General features: G+C 38.2%; 1 protein-coding gene across 2 annotated transcripts; it reads right to left on the minus strand.

Moving 5' to 3' along the window:
* Positions 1–83: 83 nt before the first annotated feature.
* On the minus strand, positions 84–21,230 carry LOC128472752 (ultra-long-chain fatty acid omega-hydroxylase-like). 2 transcript variants are annotated; one of them, XM_053454696.1, is made up of 13 exons: positions 21,167–21,230; positions 17,838–18,060; positions 12,159–12,303; positions 11,343–11,396; positions 9,642–9,769; positions 8,722–8,843; positions 7,810–8,077; positions 6,843–6,909; positions 5,743–5,872; positions 2,892–3,025; positions 1,730–1,794; positions 1,550–1,632; positions 84–290 (listed from the first exon to the last, which is right to left on the minus strand). In XM_053454696.1, the coding sequence occupies exons 2-13, from the start codon at positions 18,057–18,059 to the stop codon at positions 125–127; spliced, it is 1,584 nt and encodes a 527-aa protein (XP_053310671.1). In that variant the 5' UTR covers position 18,060; positions 21,167–21,230; the 3' UTR covers positions 84–124. The 2 variants fall into 2 exon arrangements, with proteins under 2 accessions (XP_053310671.1, XP_053310670.1); XM_053454695.1 differs by lacking the exon at positions 12,159–12,303 and adding an exon at positions 15,798–15,942.
* Between the last annotated feature and the right edge of the window lie 931 nt (positions 21,231–22,161).

The raw sequence follows: 22,161 nt of genomic DNA on the forward strand, positions 1-22,161 counted from the left end.
CAAACAGGTTTCCCTATATAACACAATTCACAAGTCATCATGTACAAAGACAAACGCTTGTAATGATTAACTTCACACGGTGATTGTTTTCATTCTGAAAGAAAGTTTATTAGCAACAGCTTAATTACAGTTTCTCTACTTTCAGCCACAGTCCATCTTCGGCACGTAGGATTAACTCAGGCTTCCTGCGCACGATCTTGGTCTCGTCCAGGGTCACCTTGAATCTCAGCAGTGTAAGAGCGGTCATAACTTTCATCTCGGCCATGGCAAAGTTCTGCCCAATGCAGTTCCTGAGACATGAGAATTTAAAATTGTGATGCTGCTTTGTACACCCATTTCCCTCATATCCTTTTGACACACTTTTGTGATGGCAGAAAAAGCAAACTGGTTCATTTAGTTTGCCCTTTCTGAGTCATTTTCTCATGTCTTGGCTGGGTTCGGCCCTAGGCCTGAATACCCCACTGGTATTACTACAACAAATTCTATATAGTAGAACTTCCTCACTTTACTCCCAAGATTATTAAGTAATCTCTGATGTGTACCATTTTAGCTTCCCTTCTCTCTACGTTATGTATGCCTTTCTGAAGCCACGGCCTGAAGACACATTACTCTGAATGAGGTCTAACCAGTGATCTATGAAGCAGTATGAGTATATCGTCTTTTTGTATACTGATACCTCTTTAATATTGTTTCACTAGACTACTTGCAACATCCCCCAATTAGAGTAATACCTCACATACAAAGGATTTTTTTTTTATGAATTAACTACTAACTACTCTTTTTTTATTAATACTTTTTAATAGGGGGCAGTGAACCTTCAGATTTCTAGTGGTAGAGGTATGCCATGTTGGGGTACTTTTAATAGTTATTTTTCTTCATTTCTTTCTTTCATTTATGTATTTTTATTTGGGGGGGGGCGGGTTGCACTGCTTGAAGTGCAACATTAGTGGAGATTCCCTTATGGATCTCTGTTGTATCATGGTGGCATCACTAGGGTTCCAAAACATGTTTTTATTTACTGAAACATCTATAAAACAAAATTAAATAATGCTCAGCTATAAGAACATGCAGTCATAAAGAACAGCTCACAACAGTTTTGGGGAAAAGGATCTGGGTTATCTATGGCAAAGACTGATTATTTAGTTATAGCCTCCCATTATTAAATTATTATGATCTCATGCTTTCAACTTTTTTATGCTCATTTAATTAATTTTACAGATGCATCCCTTTCCATCTACATAATGTATTTTGATAAAAACCTGTTCTGAGCATGTGTGGCTTGTTAGGAGCATTGTCAATGCGCCAATCTGCCTTATAACTGCTTACTTTGTTGGTTTTGCAGTTGTTAATACGTAAATCATAAAAGATTTACAAAAATAAAAAGACGAAGGTGTAAAATATAAGAACAAAATAAGGATGGATGGAGAGAGAGAAAAAGAAAACACTAAAGGAAAAAGAAATCCTTCAATGTTTGAGCTGCAAAAATATAAGAATATTCAGTATGTTAATGTATTGCAGCAAAGAAGGTTTATTCTTGAAGTGTCTTTACCTGGGTCCGGCTGAGAAAGGTACAAATGCATGGGAAGATCTCTCCTGGGAGTTCTCTTGATCAAAGCGGTATGGGTCATAAACCTGGAAAAATAAAAGGGCTCACCTTAGGATGTAAGTTCTCTCTGGGTATGGAATTAGCAGGATATAAGGAGATAAATAACGTGTAATAACCACGTACCTCAGGATTGGGCCAAACTACTGGGTTATGGTGGGTTCCGTAAATACTTATAAGACAGGTGTTTCCTTAAAACATTAAAAGAGGACATGAAAAGACAAATAAAATACAGCGAACAATGATTCAGAGAAAACCTGCCCCTAGCTTTTCTGAATCCCGTCTTTAATGGCCATTCATTAAATGTAACAAAAATTTAGTTTTACTGAAAACATAACAAAATAACACAACAAAGGTAATTTAAAGCATTGAGTGCGAACACAGACTTGCAACATTACATGTGTATCACATCCTGCCCCCGTTATCCGATGAAAACCGATGCTATGCATGTGCACCTTCTGTATCAACTGCAAGAATTGGAACACTTATGGGCCAGCTGGACAACAGGGGTCTTTTCTGTATTGGAACATGATTATTTACCGCTACGAAAACAATTGGTCAGCATACAGATACACTTCATGAACCTAGATATTAGACTTGTGTGGATTGCCATGAAAATGAGGCCAGACCCCCCCAAGAATCGGGCGAAGATGCATCTAAACGCTCAGAATTTTCAACCGAAATTTGTGGGTCCACATTCACTCGCACTTTCTCCCCCTCTCTGTTTCCCTACCTCCTCTATCTACCACTTCCGCATCTTCTTCTCTCTTCTACCTTTGTCTGAATGGGCTGGGAACGAAATATCGTTGCCCAAAAACGAATGAATGGGCCAAAAACAACATTTGCATTGCCTACTACATATACCCCAGCATGCTGTGTCCTACAACAAGACTTTTGACACTGCAATAGATTAGTGCTGTTTTTCAGTTTGTGGTGCAGTTCACGGGCTGTCTTTCTTTGCAGTACAGCTACAGATCCTTAAGCATATAGATCCCTAAGTGATGACCCAAAGTGGTTTGTAAGCATTATTAAAAAGCTAACAGAGGATCTAATTGTTTAGGCCCTCCATAATTAATATGCATTCATTAAAGTTAGCCTCTCCCCTTTTGAATCAATTTTAATTTCGAAAAATATTGAGCTACATGCCCTTTCCTTTTGTATTACAAAAAAATAATATCTTTACATTGGGTTTATTTAGAAAGCGCACCTAAAGTGCCACATATAGGCAGCTAAGTAACATATAGGCAACTAAGTAACATTGAAAATATTTGTAAGCTCAGAATTTTACCTTTTGGAATAACTTTGCCATCTGGTAGTTTGATGTCTTCAGTACAGGACCTGGACACAGCTGTAACAGGAGGGTGAAGTCTAAGGCTCTCCTTGATGCACATGGTGGTGAAAGGAATCTGAGAGAGGTCATCCCTAGAAAGCAAGACAGATTTTTGTTTATCCAAGAGAACCAGATCCAACATTATGCTCATTAATCTCATTCAGAACAACAGGTTTGAGATTTTTTTCCCCCTAGACTGGAATCACCAGGATTCAATAGAATTAAGTAAAAAAATGCATAACTGCCTGTTTATTGTATAAAAATATAATCTTTAATACCCTAGCTGTGATTGCAAAGGACATGAAATTCAAATTGTTTGACTGATGCTTTCCAACCTGGTTCCAGGCTCAATGCACAAACTACATGGCAGCTTACACCACTATAGTACCCAAAATGTAACAAATAATGGTTGCAAGATGCAAAAGCTTACAGTAAAGAAATATGCCCAAAAAATTTCAGTCTTGACACAGTAAAAAAACACTTTTAAAAGCAAACATTGCAATGCTGGAAAATTTTACAATTTAAACAAATTAAATCCAGACAGTTACTACTGTATTTATTATTGATTTATCTATTTCATCATGTAGTTGGTAGTCACATATGTATGCAAACACACGCATGACAACCAAATAAGTTTATCTTGGTCACATCAGACCACAGGACAGGGTTCCAGTAATCCATGTCATTAGTCTGCTTGTCTTCAGCAAACTGTTTGCAGGCTTTCTTGTGCATCATCTTTTGGGACAGCAGCCATGCAGACCAATTTGATGCAGTGTGCGGCGTATGGTCTGAGCACTGACAGGCTGACCCCCCACCCCTTCAACCTCTGCAGCAATGCTGGCAACACTCATACGTCTATTTCCCAAAGACAACTTCTGAATATGATGCTGAGCACATGCACTCAACTTCTTTGGTCGAACATTACAAGGCCTGTTCTAAGTGGAACCTGTCCAGTGAATCTGCTCTATGGTCATCAGGACCGGACTGGCCATCGAGCACACCGGGCATTTTCCCGGTGGGCCGGGCGGCCCAGGGCTGGATTGACGCAGGGGCTGATGGAGCTGCAGCTCCAGTCCCCTAGTTTAAAACAACCTCAGTCAGGACCGGACTGACTGGGCCTATGCTGCCGCATTAACGCAGGGCATAAGGGGCACCTGCCCCTTAAACCCGTAGCAACTGCGACCGGGTCTGCCACTCTAGGGGGCCGGGCAGCCCCCACCAGGGCCAGCCTTAGGGGTGTGCGGCCGCACAGTGCTTAAATTAAAACATTGTTTTGTTTTTTTTTTGTTTACTTTATTTAACATCCTTCATGTTAACCGGTCCCGGTCGCAGTTGCTGCTTACTCCGGCTACAAGGTAAGTAGGGTAAGGGAGGGGGGTGCAGTGAGAAGGGGCAGAGGGGGTAGAGGGGATAGATAGTGAGAGGGGGTACATATTGAGAAATGGGGAAGGGGGAACATAGTGATAAGGGGGAACACAGTTACAAGGGGGAACATAGAATGGGCAGATAAGAAGGGGATGGGGAGAGGGGGTAGTGTGAATGCGTACGAGAATGAATGAATAAATGTGTGGATGAATTGTGTGAATGCGTATGAGAATGCGTATGAGAGTTAATGAATTCATGTGTGGATGAATTGCTTGAATGATTTGTGAGACTGCATTAATGAATATGTGTTAATGATTTGTGTGAATGAGTGAGTAAGTGTTTGTGTCTACCATGAATGTTTAAGTGATTTGGGGAAATGTAAAGATGGTACATGAAGGGTGGGCTTTAACAATAAATAAATAAAAATGGACTGCTCAGTCTTAAATGCCCGGGCCTATTTTTTGTCCCAGTCCGTGCCTGATGGTCTTGCCCACCATGCTGCAGCTCAGTTTCAGGGTCTTGGCAATCTTCTTATGGCCTAGGCCATCTTTATGTAGAGCAACACTAATGAGTCACATGACACCGGGGAGGGGAAATGGCTAATTGGGCCCAATTTGGACATTTTCACTTAGGGGTGTACTCACTTTTGTTGCCAATGTTTAGACATTAATGGCTATTAACTGTTAGTTATTTTGAGGGGACAGCAAATTTACACTGTTATACAGGCTGTACACTCACTACTTTACATTGTAGCAGAGTGTCATTTCTTCAGTGTTGTCACATGAAAAGATATAATAAAATATTTACAAAAATGTGAGGGGTGTACTCACTTTTGTGACATACTGTATAGGGCGACAGAGGGCAAATGGTGGGTGAGGAAGCGGCTGAGGGCTCAACAGGGCAGTTGGGTGCCAAGGCAGTTAGGGGGCTGAAGCAGCGGAAGAGTGCAGTAGGGGGTCGGGACACAAAGAAATAAGTAAGGGGGGCTGAAGGGCAGATATTGGGCTGAGGTGGCTGAAGCGAGCAGCCGGGGAAAGAGGAGAAAGATAGGGTTGAAAGGAACAATTGGAGGCTGAGGGTAGCAGATGGTGGCTGAATGGGCAGTTTTGGAGATAAGATGTCTGATGATGACAGTTGGGGGACTGAGGTGGCTGAAGAGGGCAGTTGGATGGCTAAGGAGACGGAAAGGGCAGTTAGGTGTGAGCTGTATATAGTGGGTCAGAGGGCAAATGGGGGCTTGAAGGCAGCAGGTACTACCAAACAATTTCTTGTCTAAAGCTAAAAAGCTAGAAAACAAGATAAAGTACTTTGAAATTAAGTTGAACCCAAAAGTGCTTTTGCTAATGAGATCAGACATGATATCACAAATTACATCATCAATGAATGAATGTGGAAACCTAAACAGGTCACTCAATCTGGCCCAATGTCTGAAATAGGAACTTACCAGTTCAGGTGCTCAGAGTCTTTCCCATGGACTAACTGTCTAATCTCCTCTCTGCATTTATCTTGGTATTCAGGGTGACATGCCAAATTGTACAGTATCCAAGATAATCCACTGGCTGTGGTGTCATGTCCTTGAGAAAGAACATTTTGGACACATGTTAAACAATACATTATCAGTGTAAACAAATGTTTTGAAGTATTATTCATAAATCCACCTTTTGTAAATAATGCTCTCTGACATGCACTAAAAACACGCATGTAAAACATGTTAGCTAATCATTTCTGATGTCATGGTCAAGAAAATACATCTAAAGTCCTGACCCCCCTTAGTAAATGTACTGTAAGTATGCAATTGTACATAGGAATGTAACACAGGCCAGTAAAGCTCCTGTAGTGCAGCAGGGTACCCAATTCTTCTTGGTGCAGAAGTAAGCCCTTTGAAACTGACCCTATTTTCGTGTTAGAGATGCCACTGGCTTATATTTTGCAAAATTCTATTTATTTCCTCCATAAGATTTAGATCCATTTAGAAACAATACAGGATACACACACTATATGGACAACAGTATTGGGACAGTGTTTATGTGGGAGTTTTTGCCCATTCATCCAGTAGAGCATTTGTGAAGTCAGCCACTGATGTTGGACGAGGCTGTGCAGGGCCGTCAAGTTCTTCCACAGCAAACTCATCCAACCATGTCTTTAAATAAAAGACCCCAAGACTACAGCCCTAGGCTTCTGCAGTTAACAAAAAACTCTAGTGGGCAGATAATACTCTCCCTCTCCGCCATTTAAGGCTGTCTCAATCCCGAACCCAACTTTTAGGAAAACTCAATTGAAGAGAATGTATGCCCAAGACCTGTGCAACAAAGAGCAAGACTAACATGAAGAGACAGCTGTCAGAAAGATAAATCAGTAGCACTCCTAAGTGAAGTTCTGCTCTGTTTCCGGAAGAAGAAACTGTTAAGCAAACACTGCCTGCTTCACTAAACCTGGAACCGACCATTTTAATTAGAGGCTGCTTCCATGGTTTTTTTTTGTTTTGTTTCTTTTTAATTACCAAATTATTTCACTTGTGTCAATGGACAAAACATGACATATTACCTTCAAACATAAATGTATCTACTTCATCTCTCATTTCCTCTTCAGATAACTGGTTTCCATCTTCATCCTGTTAATATAAGGAATCAGAATTATTATTATTGACCTATTAAACAGGTGTTTATGCTTGTGTCTTGAGATAAGGGTTAATTCCACTCACTAAACTTGATTGAGGTTGCATTCATTTCCATATTCACAAAAATGTGAGTTGTGTGCCAGTGCCTAAAATTTCACATTTCAATAGTGTCATGTGTCTTTTTTTATATTATTCTTTTTTGGGCGGTCACCTTTTCTTGACCATGACATGAGGACTGATCACTTTGCAGATCATTGATGGATGGGCCCTGGAAAATAGGCGATAGCCTTTTTTTCCACCCACAGGTTGCTCCCTTTGCGTTCCAGAGGGGTGGACAGTTGCACCCAAAGGGTGCTTGGATGGACTTCACCCCACCTACCTGGATGATTAGATGTAGTGGATGGCTAAGTCAGGCATTTTGTTTGTGCAAGTGATGAGGGTGGACTTGTGAGTCACCTTGCAAACCCCTAAGTAGGCAAGATGAAAATTTGGAACCTAACTATTTTTTTTAACTTGCATTCACTCGAGTCTCCTGCAGGCAAGTATATGCACATTGTTTGCTATATTTTTAGTGATAGCTAATGTGAGTTGGCTTTAGTGAATCCGCAAGTTAGACTTGGCAAACACGCTTTTTTATAAGAAGTGCCGTGTAATTTGTTGAAGCTATATGATTAAGTGATAATAATACTAACAATTATATTGATATGATATCCAGATTTACAGTTCATGGGAACTAAAGTTGGATTGAGTGCAAAGGTTGTCAATTGATACAGTATGCCATTATCTGAATATAATATGTATATATTATCAATGTAATAATTAGTAAAAGGTATGGTATTTGTCTTAATTGGCATTTTTTTTTTCAATAAAATACTTAAAATTGTGTTTCCTAACCTTTGACAACAATAAAATGTCAATGAAGTCTTTGGTTTTCCCTTGTTTGGACTTAATAAAGTCTGCAACACCCTTCTCTTGCAAGGCTTTCTTCCTCTGTTTAACCACTCCTGCAGTGAAATCATGCACAATCTTGCAAGCGCGTCGGAACTTCCTTCCATCAGACGAGAAGTAGTATATGAGGTCAATGTGATGGGGCAGACAATGTTCACGTTTTACCACCAGGGAACTCAGCTCATAAATTGCAGCAATATAGTCACTTGGCTTCCTATAACAAAATAAATACACCAGATTATATCTGTATTTAACATTTAGTCCAAATAATTTGTCCAAATAAACATACTTTTTAAAAAATATACCGGTACTTTTTTTTTTTCAATGAATCATTCCTTATGTTACTAAGCATTTGATTGTTGGCAATAGCCCCAGAGATCCAGATCTCATCCAGAAGCCCATTTTTTCATAGCAAAAGTGAAACTATTCCAGGATAAATTCTAACATAGGGGACTCAACAAAGCATTTCTTGGTTCCCATGGGTCCTACTCCAAATATTACCTACTGCCTGGTACATATAAAATCTAGAACCATAAGGATGTGAATTTGACAGTGTTGTCGCTCCACTGAGAATCTTCTTGTACATATCGCAATATGAGACAAATATGTCCTTTGTACACAGGACTATTCCTCAAAATATGACTCAACAATACTTTTCTCAGAAGTCCTGTTCCACTAGAAGGTTTAATCACAATATTGCCTGGAATACTATTTGGATCAATGGAACCAACTTAATAATGTATCCTTTATGGCAAGTACCACAGAAAAAAATATTTCCTTCAAATGCCTATTTTTCTGTATTGTAGGATTTATGCTATTTGTCAGTAATATTCAGTCAGGACAAAAGAAGATACATACTCTTGGCAGTCGCTGTCATAACTGAAGGTACATTTCAAAAGTGTGTCCAAGGTCATTAGACTGATGTGTTCAAACATGTCCAATGACACCGCGCCATCTGCTGCTAACCTTCGCCACTTGGCCTACAGAGCCAGAGAGGGATAAATGATACACGGTACTTGTCATTAGTAGCTGCAAGGTTGACGATGACACATATAGTGAACACTTCCTCTTTCTCAATAATCTACACATGGAGTAACCGAGGCGTTTAGGGAACTGATACTCTCAGATTGCTTCCAAGGAAGAGCCAGTACTGACCAACAGCCACAAGTGGTATTTTTATAAACAAACTAATTGTATATTCTTTACATCCCAAGTAGCCACTTTGGTGACCAAGTATTGTAAAATTTCCAAAACACACATTTGTGTGTATATATAATACTGGATGTACACAGGAAGTATAAATATCATCGCCATTGTTGTGCTATATTTTTTGTTTTGTTTTTAAGATAAGAACTGATGACAGAAGTGGTCGGCCTACCAAAATTCCACTCATCCCGGAAGTCACAAAAGAACCCAGGCCAACATGTAGACAACTGCAGGACTCACTTGCCCTTGTTAAAGGTCAGTGTTCGTGGTTCCACATTAAAAAAGAGAGATGCAAGGCAAAAACCACTGCTGACAAACCATTACATTTTAAAAGCAGTTTTCTGAAACACTGACCAAAGATTACTTTAATATGCATTCCTTATTAGAGGGGTGTCACGGACATAAGACTGTCCATTTTAAAGAAACAAATTAAACTTGGAAGAAGAGTATATTATGTATATTTCCTGCTCACAGCTATATTAGGGTTAGTATTATGAGCCTAGCTAGCTTGTACCATAAAAGATTGTGACCTGGTACTTAACCAACAGTATAATATTATAATTAAAACTTACATGTAAGATGTCCGTGCTCTGGTTGAAGATCTGCACATACTGTTTCAGGATATCAAAGTGAAAAGCAGGGGTTAGCAGTCGGCGATGTTGACCCCATTTTTCACCTCGACTGAGTAAAAGGCCATCTCCTATAAAGTAAAGTTAATTACATTAAACGATTATTGATACAAAGCTTAGATCCACTTGGAATGTGAAGTAACATTCTGCACAGACAACTTCTGAAATGCAGTTGTGAATGTTGGAGGTCATACAACATAGTCTGAGCGTCAGCAAGCCTAATTCCAGATGTCATTGCGTGTTCTTGTGACATTCTGCATTACCAGTACTCCAGAAATGACACAGGTGGTACTAAACAAACATTTTGAAATGTATACAACGTATTGCAAAATAACAGGCCAGTTACATTTCCCCTATTTCTATGATACATATGTACGCTTTAATAAATAGATTGAACACCAGCTTTAAATCAACAGTGTTAGACAAGATGATCACATGGAAATGTGTATTATTATTATTATCCTTTGTTTATTATCATAATTTACATTTAGAGAGTATTCAAAGGATCATTGTGGAATAATTGCCATCATGTGTGCAATATACCAAACAGTAAAAAATACTCAACGATAACATTGTCATCAACGTGTTACTTTGCTAACTTGGACGTGGTTTCTTTACACAATAATATACCTCATGGCATTGGAATACAAGTCGTTCAGTTCTTTTTGGACTTTGTTGCTGTAAAAATGTTTTATATTTTTTGCATGTTTGTCAGATTTAAATGTTTCAGATCATTCGGCTTATTTTAATATTAGACAAAGATAACACAAGTAAACACAAAATGTAGTTTTTAAATGATGTCATGTACAGAAGGAAAAAAGCTATCCAACGCTACCTGGCTCTATGTGAAATAGTAATTGCCCCCTTACTAAACTAACCAATTAACCAAGTTTTATTGATAAGTAGGATTTCAGTAGACACGGCCAGGGCTGGTTACTGCCAGTCCTGTTGAATCTCAACACCAATTAAATAGAAACTGTCTTACAAAGTAGGCTAAAAGGTCTCAAAACGCAGCATATGATGCCGCGATCTAAAGAAAGTCAAGAACAGATGAGAAACAGCCTGGAAAGGGTTACAAAGCTTATATAATATTATATTATATATTATGTAGTATGTCCAAACTATATTTATTTAATATCTAGAATATTTATATTGGGTCCATTAAAACATCATTACTACAATTTCGTATATATCTACAGAATTCATCCAAATATTAGATATATTTATAATAAAAAAAACAATCATTTATTATCATTATTCACAAAACAATCCACAGCAATAAGTTTTTCAAGTTTATTTTACATATTATTTTGATTATTCATATCTTTATCATAACACTTCAGTCTGGTCATCATAATTCATATATGCTGATAGTAACTATACTACTGATTTAGATGATACACTGTATACTGAACAACATTTTTTATTGAAACATTGTATCCCCGGGGGTATATCTTTGAAAGGGAAACTATAACCATAACTTTTTAATTTTTAGTTCCCGCAATGTATTTTATTTTAAATGAAATACATTTTTTGGAGCCTTAACTCTACTGTAAATCAAGGATAATACTAGGTTATGCAAGTGAAAATAGAAACTACATAAGAATTATGCAAGAATTACATAAATAGTAAAAAAATACTCACCCAACCAGGGTCTCAGAAAGCCGTAAAACAATTCATCTTTAGGTGCAATGGCAGCTTAAAAACAAGAATAAGAATATTAACTGCATTGTGTGAGAATCCATTCCATCTGACACTAAAGGTAGGCTTTGTGTAAGTGATGCCCCCTTCTGTCGCTAAGCAATGTTCATGGGTACTCCATATGTTCATACACTACATGGACAAAGCTATTGGGACACCTGACCATTACACTAACAGGGACTTTGATGACTTCACCTTCTAAATACATGGGCATGAATATTGTAGGCCATCTTTACAAGCCCTAAACAAAGTTCCATCAGTAACTGGCTTAGCAAAGGTTTTTTCCCAGCGTATGTACATTTTTTATGTTTAGTTTTTAAGGTGCAGCAGGACTATGATAATAAAGTATCAATTAATATCATTGGCAACCCAAGTGCTGTCAACAATGCAAACTATTAAGCATTGTCCATTATTAGCCCAGCTAGTCTCAGATCCATTTTCATTATATATGCATTCTCCCCACATGTGTTTATGAAAGGCAGAAAGAAATACTTTGGACCATATATGCATCCTGAATATTCAGGAGAGATTTTTCAGTTTTGCAGAAATGTTGAAAGGATAAAGCAATAGCGCCTATATGCAAGATTAAGTTCAGTTTTAGAAACTGAAAATTAGAGCACCTGTACGCACCAAAGCTATTGCAAAATAAAGCCCATTTGTTAAGAAGCTTTGAGATCCCATACATTGGGGCAATCTGTGCATTAGTCCAATAAAGCACCAAGCGATAGGTATCATTAGCATTTCATAAGACTAGACTACCTGCCACCTGAAGCACTGGTTTAATGCTATTCGGGTGGAAGAGCCTCACGATTGGATAAAAAGGACTAAACCACCAGGAGCAGGCATAGATGTTATTCTTCACCAAACTGTCCACCACCAACAATCCTTCTTCAGTATTCCTGATCTGGACCAGGGTGGAATGTAGTGTCAGATGTGTTCATATGCATTAACATATCACATGTAATGGAGTTCCACAGTGTTGGCAGTTCATGAATGAAGACGACAAATTATATACAGAGTTATATATAAAATATTTTTTTGGGGGAAAAGTGTGTCAAGTGGTCTAAGCAGCCAAATGAATGTGCTTACAGACTCTTTTGGTTCAATTGGTTCCATCAGATCTATTGGTTTCTATGGTTATAAAACCACTACTTGCTGACACTTTAATAACTTTTTTATCTATAACATCCATTATATTATTTTAGTGGTATTTTATGCTAACCATTCACATACTTTCCTTGTTTTTAAGAAGCATAGCTATATTTAAACCTCAGGAAAGTGTCCCTGCCCAAATCCTGTTGCTCATGGCAAGTCAATGGTGTCTATAGGGCCTTTACTGAAATATCTACCAAAAAACTAATTTAGTCCTGATAAGAGTTGTATTTGTGATAAAGGGAGTATCTTCAGTTCCTGGCAAGTATGGATTTCCTTTAAGGTACTTTTATTCTTTCCTCAGACGGCTTACTCCCATGAAACCAGCACATGAAGCTTTTATCAGTTCCTATGGCAACAACAATTTAACAATTAAGTATAACCAGCAAAAATTTGCAAAATTTTACGGGTTTAAAGAATTATTTCTGGGCAATGTGTTTGCACTCAATATTACTAGGAATAATGTTTCTGACTTGTGTATATGGACCAAATGCAATTCAAATTATTTGCTTTGTTTTTGGTCCATTCATTTTCAGACAACAATTCTGAGGGTTTTTTCCAAACTCACTCATGCTCACTCACATTCTTTCGTAGTCCCTTACACTCATTCACTCTCTCACATCCTCGCTCGATGTAGCCTTATCTTCTCCGCTCCACTTCTTGTTCTTCTTCTTCCTTCCTTTTTTTTCCCTTGTCCACTTCTCCCAGGTGTCGGCTAAGTTATGCAAGTACTTCCACAAAAGTGTGGAGTCTCTGTCAACACCCTGTCCCTGACTGGAGGAACAAGGGAGAAGCTGTCCCTGTGGTGCATGCCATGGCTCCGCCCTTTTGTGGAAGTACCCCAAGAAGCCACAATAATAATATAATTTTATAATTTTTCTGGCCACACTGGTCATAATGTAACAGCCCATACTTGTGATAATGTAATAATGCTTGCCCACTAAACATTGTGAATGAAGGTGCACTATGGCAAATCATCCGGCCTTGCATAATAATAACAATGAATATGCATTTGTGTTCCACATATCTGTTAAATATACGTACGCATATTTTATTGCATATGTGCCTTCTTCCATCCGCACCACTAATATTTGTTGCTAAATGTTGCTGTGTGAATTGGGCTACCTCAGTGAAATATAGGGCTAGTATACAATGAGTCCTGTTTTTTCAGTATGTGTTACAAGCACTTATATGTATCACACATATTTTAAGTTACACTGGCTCCATCTTAACTAAAGGGCTTTCCCTCACTGCTCCATATCTCTGGAATGCCCTACCACAACATCTTACAGCAGGAAAAAAAAATAGCCAGAATACACATGGAATAGTTCTTACTGGCCGTCAAACACCATGTTTCACTATGTGTCAAAACTTAAAAACATAGACAATGTAGCTCTTCGTGTAGGATTTTGTGAGGTAAATTGTGTCATGATTTGTTCCTTTGTATTAGCATTCAATGAGTTAATCTGAGGTTGATTTAAATGTGTTTCTTTGTGAATGCCCTCTGTATCTGTTCTGGCAAGAGGTGTCATCTTCCCAAAGGACCCCTGTGGTGATTCATGGCCTAACAGATAAGGACCCTGAGTTATAGGAATTCCATTCCTATCTTAAGTGAAGGTGTTTTCCATCATCTTTACCCCACCATAACTTATTGGCACATCAAAGATGGGAAGCAATTCTTGGAAAAGCTGTCATATAATTGGTCATGTGGTCAGAGGGGTGTTTTCTTAAAACAGAGTCTGATTTAGGGGCAATGCAGCGACCTCAAAGCAGAACTCCATGATATACTCTGATCGGAACAACATCATAAGAAACCATCTGGACTTAAGGAGTTCCCACAGGCCTACTTATTGGAGAAACTCGTGAGTGAGGGGCCTGTGTTTAAGTCCCATTGTTTTTAAGAACGGTTTGCTGTTTTATTTTTCTTTTGTATGTCTTGTCTTTTTGTTATTAAAAATATTCATAATCCAAGTCTGTCTTTGGACAAACCCTAAGACAGGATAACACGTTACCATATTGTTATTAACTTCTACAAGATATATATATATATATATATGTTGTTTGCCCGGGGTGGGATGATTATATATATATATATATAGATAAATTAGAGATAAATGTTCTAATTTGGATTTCTCATGAATCTGGTATCAAAATCGTGCCTGGTGGCAGACTACCTGGGGGGATACAGGCAGGATATACACGTCACGAATGATTGAGTAAAACACTTGAGTAAATTTGTCAATTTCTTTCATTCCTTCTTCATTTGGCATGACCTATAGACAATGACAGGCAGTGTTACAGCGAAGCGCCTGCAAAGCAAAGCAAGGTTACACACGGGGGCAGCTCAAGGAAACTGAAGCCTTGTTAAGGGGTGAAGTTAGTAAATCCAGAGGCCTGGTGCTATTAACCCCTTCATGTCCACGCCCTCCTCACAGTCACGGCTTGGCAAGTAGTCCTGACCATGACAAGTTGTGCTACTTTAGAAGACTTTTTTTGTTTTGTTTTTTTTAACAAATTTCTTTAGAATTTATATGAACTATTTTTATGCAAAAATAGGAAGTGCTACTTGTTTCATAACAGTTGACGTAACTGTGATGTCTAGACGGTGGGCATGAGAAAGAGTTATTCAATTAAATTAGTATAGTGTATAGAGTACTATTGTTTTTAACCGTGTCTTTCATTTATATATATTTTTCGCACATATCGACTTTTGCTGATTGCATTGAGAATTTGTCATTTTCACTTGAAAGCATGGATGAAACATGTATAGTTTATATTATAAATTGCTCTTGTCACTATCAATTTTTCACTTTCGAGAATGTGAAATCCTGTCTATGCAATTCATTTGCACATGTATTCAATTTATACTTGTGTATTTGACACATTATTTCACAGTTTATGGTTTAATAAAGACCTCTAGGGGTCGAAAGGCTGCCACTGTTTGTGTGTGGACATTAAAACACCTCACAACTTGAAGTGCTGAGCCTTCGTCTGTTTATTTTTAATTAGTATAGGACACTGCCCAGGGGATACATTTGGTAGTACTTTACCGGTTTAATACAATTAGGGGATTTTTTTTAACCCCATCCAACCCAATAATCACCCTTTTTTCTACTTTCTCCGCAACTGATCAGAGGGTTGTTGGTCTCAATCAAATATCCACATGTACAGTAAAATACTGGATTGTTCAGTTATTTGCTGGCCAATAATCATATAGTTATACACGATGCCCTTCAGTTACCGTACCTGGAGCTGCAACCATAGGTTTAATGGTATCTGGATGAATAAGTGATATTATAGGGATGGTGGGTCCAAACCACGTCACGAATGATTGAGTAAAACGCTTGAGTAAATTGTCAATTTCTTTCATTCCTTCTTCATTTGGCATGACCTATAGACAATGACAGGCAGTAGGCAAGTGTTACAGCGAAGCGCCCGCAAAGCAAAGCAAAGCTACACACGGGGGCAGCTCAAGGAAACTGAAGCTAAACTATTAGATGTGGTGGATTCCTCATATGGTGAACTAGGCACTTACCTAGTGCGGTTTAGTATTTTGTTTCAAGGGAGTGACACTGGAGACAAGCAGGTGTGGCATCATATACAATATAGATATCCTACTTTACAAAACTGAAGAAAAGATTTTTAAATGCACAATAATGTATTATATCTAATAATATAATTTTTAAGATGAAAACCTTCAAAAATACTGTAGTTTACATTAGCACAAGGCATCAGCGAACGCACAGAGTTAGAGGCAGGATAGAGCTCTATGTCGTAGGAAGCACAGTTTTAGCAAGATGTAAGCTGCATTAACAGACTGGAAGACAGGAGGGAGCGTACACAGACATAGCTAGACTGGGGGAAAAACAAGCTGACCCCGACGCTTGAAGACCACTGGTCGCCTAATGATGTAAGGGTGGACATGACATGACACAGATTGCACATTTATGCTGCTGGGCATTTCTAGCTGGTGGCTGAACACTACAGCACCGATCTGCAGCTGGAGTGGCAGATCAGGTACATATGGAGCGATGTTGGCAAACAAGGTTCCTAGTCAGTTAAGGAAAATAAGAATGTAAAAAGAAGGATTGAGGTCTAGATTATCATTCTCTACTCAATACCAAAACAGTATTCAGCCACAGAAACTTAGCCAGTTGGACACCATAAGGTGTTTTTTTTCCAGGGAATCTCCAAGACGAACAATTGTCTCCTTTAAACCCTTTACCACAGTTGGCCATAAAAAAAAAACAATGACATAATGTGCTGGGAACATAGTTTCTTTTTAAAGCCATCATTTCAAGGTCTATTAGATCAAAGTAAATATGAAGTCAACTGAGCAAACTTGAAAATCTGGCCATTCACTTCTACACCCCAATACCGCAGAGAAAAAAAAGGAGTTCCCAGGTATGGACACCACTCCCCCAACTAGCTAACAGACACCAAGCATTGATATTCTTGGTTGCCAACCTTTAGATCTGTAAAGGCAAGCTTAATATTATGATTTATTTATGGTATGAAAGCCATGAAAAAAAAAAAAAATTAATATAAAAGATTATGTAAGTTTTGGATTAGATCAAAGATGTAATACATAGTGCAGGGTCCCATGGCTATATATCATCTGCACAACTATATACCCTCTCTTCCATCTGTCCCCTTCCAGTATGATGGGAGTGTGAAAAATAAAACTAGATATCACATAGGCGTCAAAAAAAACCCAAAACCCTACCCCTCCTTCCTCAAATCTATATTATGCTATATACAAGAACCCAATACTCAATACTTATGAAATAGGCAAATAAAATGTCATATTGATAAGTGTAAAAATTAGCTTAAATAAAAAGGGGAATAAATGACAGATCCCCCATTTTGTTATCAGTTTCGATCGACCACTCTTGCAAAGGTTGCCTGAACATATGAAGAGCAATCAATAAGTTAGCAATAGGACATTACTATGCAGATCCTGAGAACCAAAAAATAAGATATCCTGGTATTAGTTTATAGCTAATTACTGTCAAATCTGACATATAAACATAGCTCTAAGTTAAGCAAACATATTATGAATGCGTATTGCAACCAACATTTTAGGGTATCTATGTCGCACAACTAGTCTGTATACATGAGGTTTAGGTACATTTACCCTTGCAGGATAATGTATTGTCAGAACAATAATTTGGGATTTTCATTAATATTTAAGGCTATTATTATGGCAGTATTATCATGCTGGTACAACAGATATATTATAAATGTAAATCTTAGTAAAACTTAGTAGTGGTTTTAAAATCCTACCAATCCCAAATGTCCTAAAAGCCAGCTGCGTCTCGGAGGCTCCGGAAAACAACGCAGGCGTTGTGCATTGAGTGCGTAGTCATGAATATAGAACACTGCCTTGATCACTGTGCGAATAATTATGAGGAGGACGAGAAGAAGCAACGCAGTGACAGCATAGACACGAAAAGTTGTGTTTTCCAAGTTTAAGGTCACCAGGAGATGGTCCACCAAGGACAGCATTCTGTAAAGAAGAGATACACTAACTTGTAATATTGCTGTTAACCACAAAAAATCCAAGGAACTCAACTTTTACTTATTTACATTCACATTAATGAAAACCAATAAAAGTTACAGCTACTACTGAAAACAGAACATAAATATAATAAAAAGCTGGTAAATGCATATTATAAATTAACTTACGTTAAAAACACTTTAGTTTGTTCAGTTCAGCAATGGAATTAGTTAGCTGGGCTGGTAAGTGCATACATGGACCCTTCTCTTGCTCTTTTTTTTTATTATGGTCTGGTCTGACCTACAGCTTGTTGGCAATGGTTTACTTTTTATAATAACAACAATAGGCTGGGACCATAACAGCATGTTTTGTTTTTTATGGGCACTGCACTTTTTATTTTTGTGCAAGTCACTTTTTGAAAAAAAAAAATTGATAAAGTTTAATTCCAGTTCTAAGTGAGCACAATGCACTAAAAATAAGACAATGGCACCAGGTCCCCAAAAGACTCAGTGGTGCCTCTCCTTGCTGAGAAGAGTCCCAGAAGTTTCATCTCTCCCTTGGTTTTACCAGGGAGTGAAGGAAGGGGTTATCTCCTTGGTAGACTGTAGCCCCAAGAAGAGGAAGATTGGGACCTGTATCCCCTTTTTTTTAATGACGAAGGATGCATGATGGCCTTGTGATTTCAATCACATTATCCCAGAATCGTATGCATTTGGGATACGCCAACCATATATTTAATTCTCATTTCATCATCTATAACTGGGCTACACCTTAGGTCCAACCTTCATTGCATTTGTCCTGCTGCAGGTGTTATGAACTTTAGTTTTATTTCTAAGAGGTACTTAAGATGAGATTTGCCTCAAAATTGCTTGGCAGTATTCTTTAGTCTTGGCAGGTGACAGGACTATCACACCCTGGAAGATTTGTTTTGCCCACTGTCCCAGGAATCACTGTTCATTGCTTGATGGACTGTTTGGAATTTTATTTACTTAAGAGACTGGATTCTGGCTTTTACAGTATCTATGGTTGCTCTCAGAAGGGGTGTGGGACAGCCTGTGGGAACTAGGAAAATGAAAACATGGGGTCTATGCTTGTAGTTTATGCTGGAATAGGGGAGGGAATACAACAATTTGTACTGCTGCTGTTTGTATTAAGGTATTTGGTATGCTTGCATTATGTGGTAACTTCAGCAAAGCCGCTCCCTCCTTACTTTTGTTTTGGTGGATTTATGCAATATGTGGGTATGGGATAACAAGGTGTTCAACGCAGGTCCCATGTCTTCATTCAGCACCTTTGTAGATGTAGATTTTATGCCAAATCCCTTCCATTTTTACATCATGACCTACCAAGTCTTTGGAAGCTATAATTGAGGTTATCCTTAAGGGGGGGAAGGACCCTGAACCATATGCTAGTTACAGCCCCATTTGTAAATGTGGATGTTAAGTTTTTTTTTTATAAAACATCCAGCCAATCTTCCTTTTGATTTGGTCCTGAGGCCCAGGTTTCCTCGGTTCCTGTTTTGTAGACCTATCTCTGCCTTAGGGTCCTGGATTTCTGCATGCCTGCTACAAGTAATTCTGCTTCAAACAGCCCATCAGTGGCAGAAAAAAGCTCTCATTGTAATTAATGGGAACGCTTTTCATGCATGTGCACGGGGAGTGGTCTTGTTAGGCCCCACAGTGCCATTCCCCAAGCCAGCAATCAAGCTAGATTGCAGTAAGTAAATATTGCCAGTAGACATGTTCATCCAAACACATCTCCTGCCCAGGTAATAGTTGTGGGTGTGAAAAGGGGTAAATACATATGAGGGAGGGGGTCTGCAGAATCCCCTCACTCACTTAAAAGGGGTGGCACCATGTAAATGTAAAGGGACCTTTCAGCTACCACATGCATTAAAGTGCACTTAACTGTAAACTACCTATCAGTGTGTTGAGTTACAGGGTCTTATTTGCTACAGATAGGGAGTGTAAGAGAGTTGCATTTTCATTTAACTTACTCCACTGTGTATCATTTTATGCTGAATTTGTTAAAAAATTAATCTTTCCAGCAGATGGGCCATCCGATTCTGTTTCTATCATGAAGAAGGGCCGATTTGACCCTATATTAGACATATTTTTGCTTATAATCTGCATTATAAACTTAACTTGCTTGGTTGTTATCCTGCTATGTATCTGATTTTTATAGCTTTATAATAGAACTGTAATGCAAAGTACACAGTTCCAAAGTCTACTTCTGTTTTACTGAACCTGTGATTTATCATGAAAAGGAACTGCATAACTACATGTGTCAAGCCAGGACACTGCCCTGTTATACGCCTTCATAATGATATTTATCAGTTATTATGATTAAAAGAGTTGCTTTAAGCGTTCTTGACACTTTTAAGTTATTTATCACGTTATTTTAAAGGAACTGATACCTGGAGAAACATCTGTGCATTACTGCCTGTTTAATATTTATTGTGTTCTAAACATTAAATACGATGGATGAAAGGACAATTGCTTCCTGTGAGGCGAATATGCAGAATCACCGTTATAACACAACTGACCCTGCCAGAGATATCATGTTAGGCAAGCAAAATAATGATCATCTTGTTGAATTCTAACAACCTGGGGCAGTCACACCTCCAGTGGATGGTTACATGCCTTTGTACAGCACCTGAAACGGACTGACAAAAGGGCAAGTAACCCTGATTTCATGAATTTGAGCAACTACCATAAGCCTTTTTACATGCAATTTCATTTAGCTAACAAAGAACCTTAGGAATGATTACCCCGTGGTTGGATGCTTTCTGTTGGCTGGGCCAGCCTTGCACTCTAATGACCTTTGGGTCATCTTATAAATTCATGTAACATTTTAGTAAATTTTTAAAAAAACTTAATTTATTACACTTCCATTGTATAGTATACATTTACGTTGAGTAATAATAATAACAGTAATTTCTATTAACAAAGTTATATGCTAAATAATCAGTACTTTAATGCTGAAAAGTAGTTTCAAATTAAAGAGAGATAAGAGTTCATTTTGTGATATGCATGATCAGATAAGTACAACATAGGTTGCTTGTATTGTCATATACAAGCATATTAGTAGTAGAGAGCTAAAAAGACTTTCTTACCTGACACCGAGGGAACTCAAACTACTAGCACACACTATAAACAATAAGTCTTAAAACACTTCCTGGGGTCCTTGTTTAACTTACGAAAGGCTATTGAGCATGCTCTAATTACAACCAATCTGAGTGAAGTTTGTAGTGGCCTTACATTATTGATATTTTGGTTCCTCCTAGTGGTAAACTAAGGTAATTTCAGCCTATAATAAAAATGCAATGCTTGCATGGTCTTAAAAAAGAAAAAAATCTGACAGGATTTTTAGTCACCATTTTAACCGCAAAGCATTTAGAGGGATTATATTGCATTTTGTATGGGGAAAAAAAGGAGAAGGCTTGAGAAAGACCTGTGCGTCGAAACGTTGCCTGTGTGAAATAAACTCCCCTTATCATTTGAAGTGCTGAGCCTCTGCTTCTTTATTTTGGATTTATTGAGGGACTTGGTGGTACCCTGGCTCGTGCACCATTTCACTGCTGAGTGCTGCATTCCAACCTCTCTTTTTGTGTATTTAAGGTTTACCAACAGACTCCATAACACTATTATCAGGTGGCAACTATTCTAAATTAGCATTAAAATGAAAAATATACAACACAGCTCAGTGATTTTTCCATTAAATGTTTGTATATTAATGTTAAAATATTTATTTTAGTTTTGTGAATGCTAGCACATCCCTGCAAAACCCCTCTCCATCCTTGGCCATACATCTAGTGCTTCTTCAATCCCGCATCCCGAGTGCTGGGATATGACGCGGTTTCCCGGGGGTTAAAAAGTAGCCATGGTGTGAGGACTGCAAGAAGAGCTCCGACAACAAAGGTAGAATGGTGGGGGAGAGTTGGGTATGTATTTTAAGCATGTTACTGTGTATGTTACTTTGTGTTGGTGTGTGTTACTGTGTGTTTAAGTATTTATGTTAGTGTTTGTGCTTGTTACAGTGTATTTATGTAAGTATGTAAGCAAGGGTGTATTTATGTTAGACCTGTGCGTTTGGATTTGTACGAATTGG

Source organism: Spea bombifrons, chromosome 2, assembly GCF_027358695.1.
Source record: "Spea bombifrons isolate aSpeBom1 chromosome 2, aSpeBom1.2.pri, whole genome shotgun sequence".
NCBI classification, from domain to species: domain Eukaryota; kingdom Metazoa; phylum Chordata; class Amphibia; order Anura; family Pelobatidae; genus Spea; species Spea bombifrons.

Coding starts and splice junctions, on each gene's coding strand:
- LOC128472752 (XM_053454696.1), bottom strand. CDS start 18,059: ATGCTGTCCTTGGTGGACCATCTCCTGGTGACCTTAAACTTGGAAAAC. Junction 8,078..8,721: donor TATGACAGCGACTGCCAAGA/GTATGTATCTTC, acceptor ATTTTGTTATAG/GAAGCCAAGTGACTATATTG. Junction 3,026..5,742: donor GACTCTGAGCACCTGAACTG/GTAAGTTCCTAT, acceptor CTTGCTTTCTAG/GGATGACCTCTCTCAGATTC.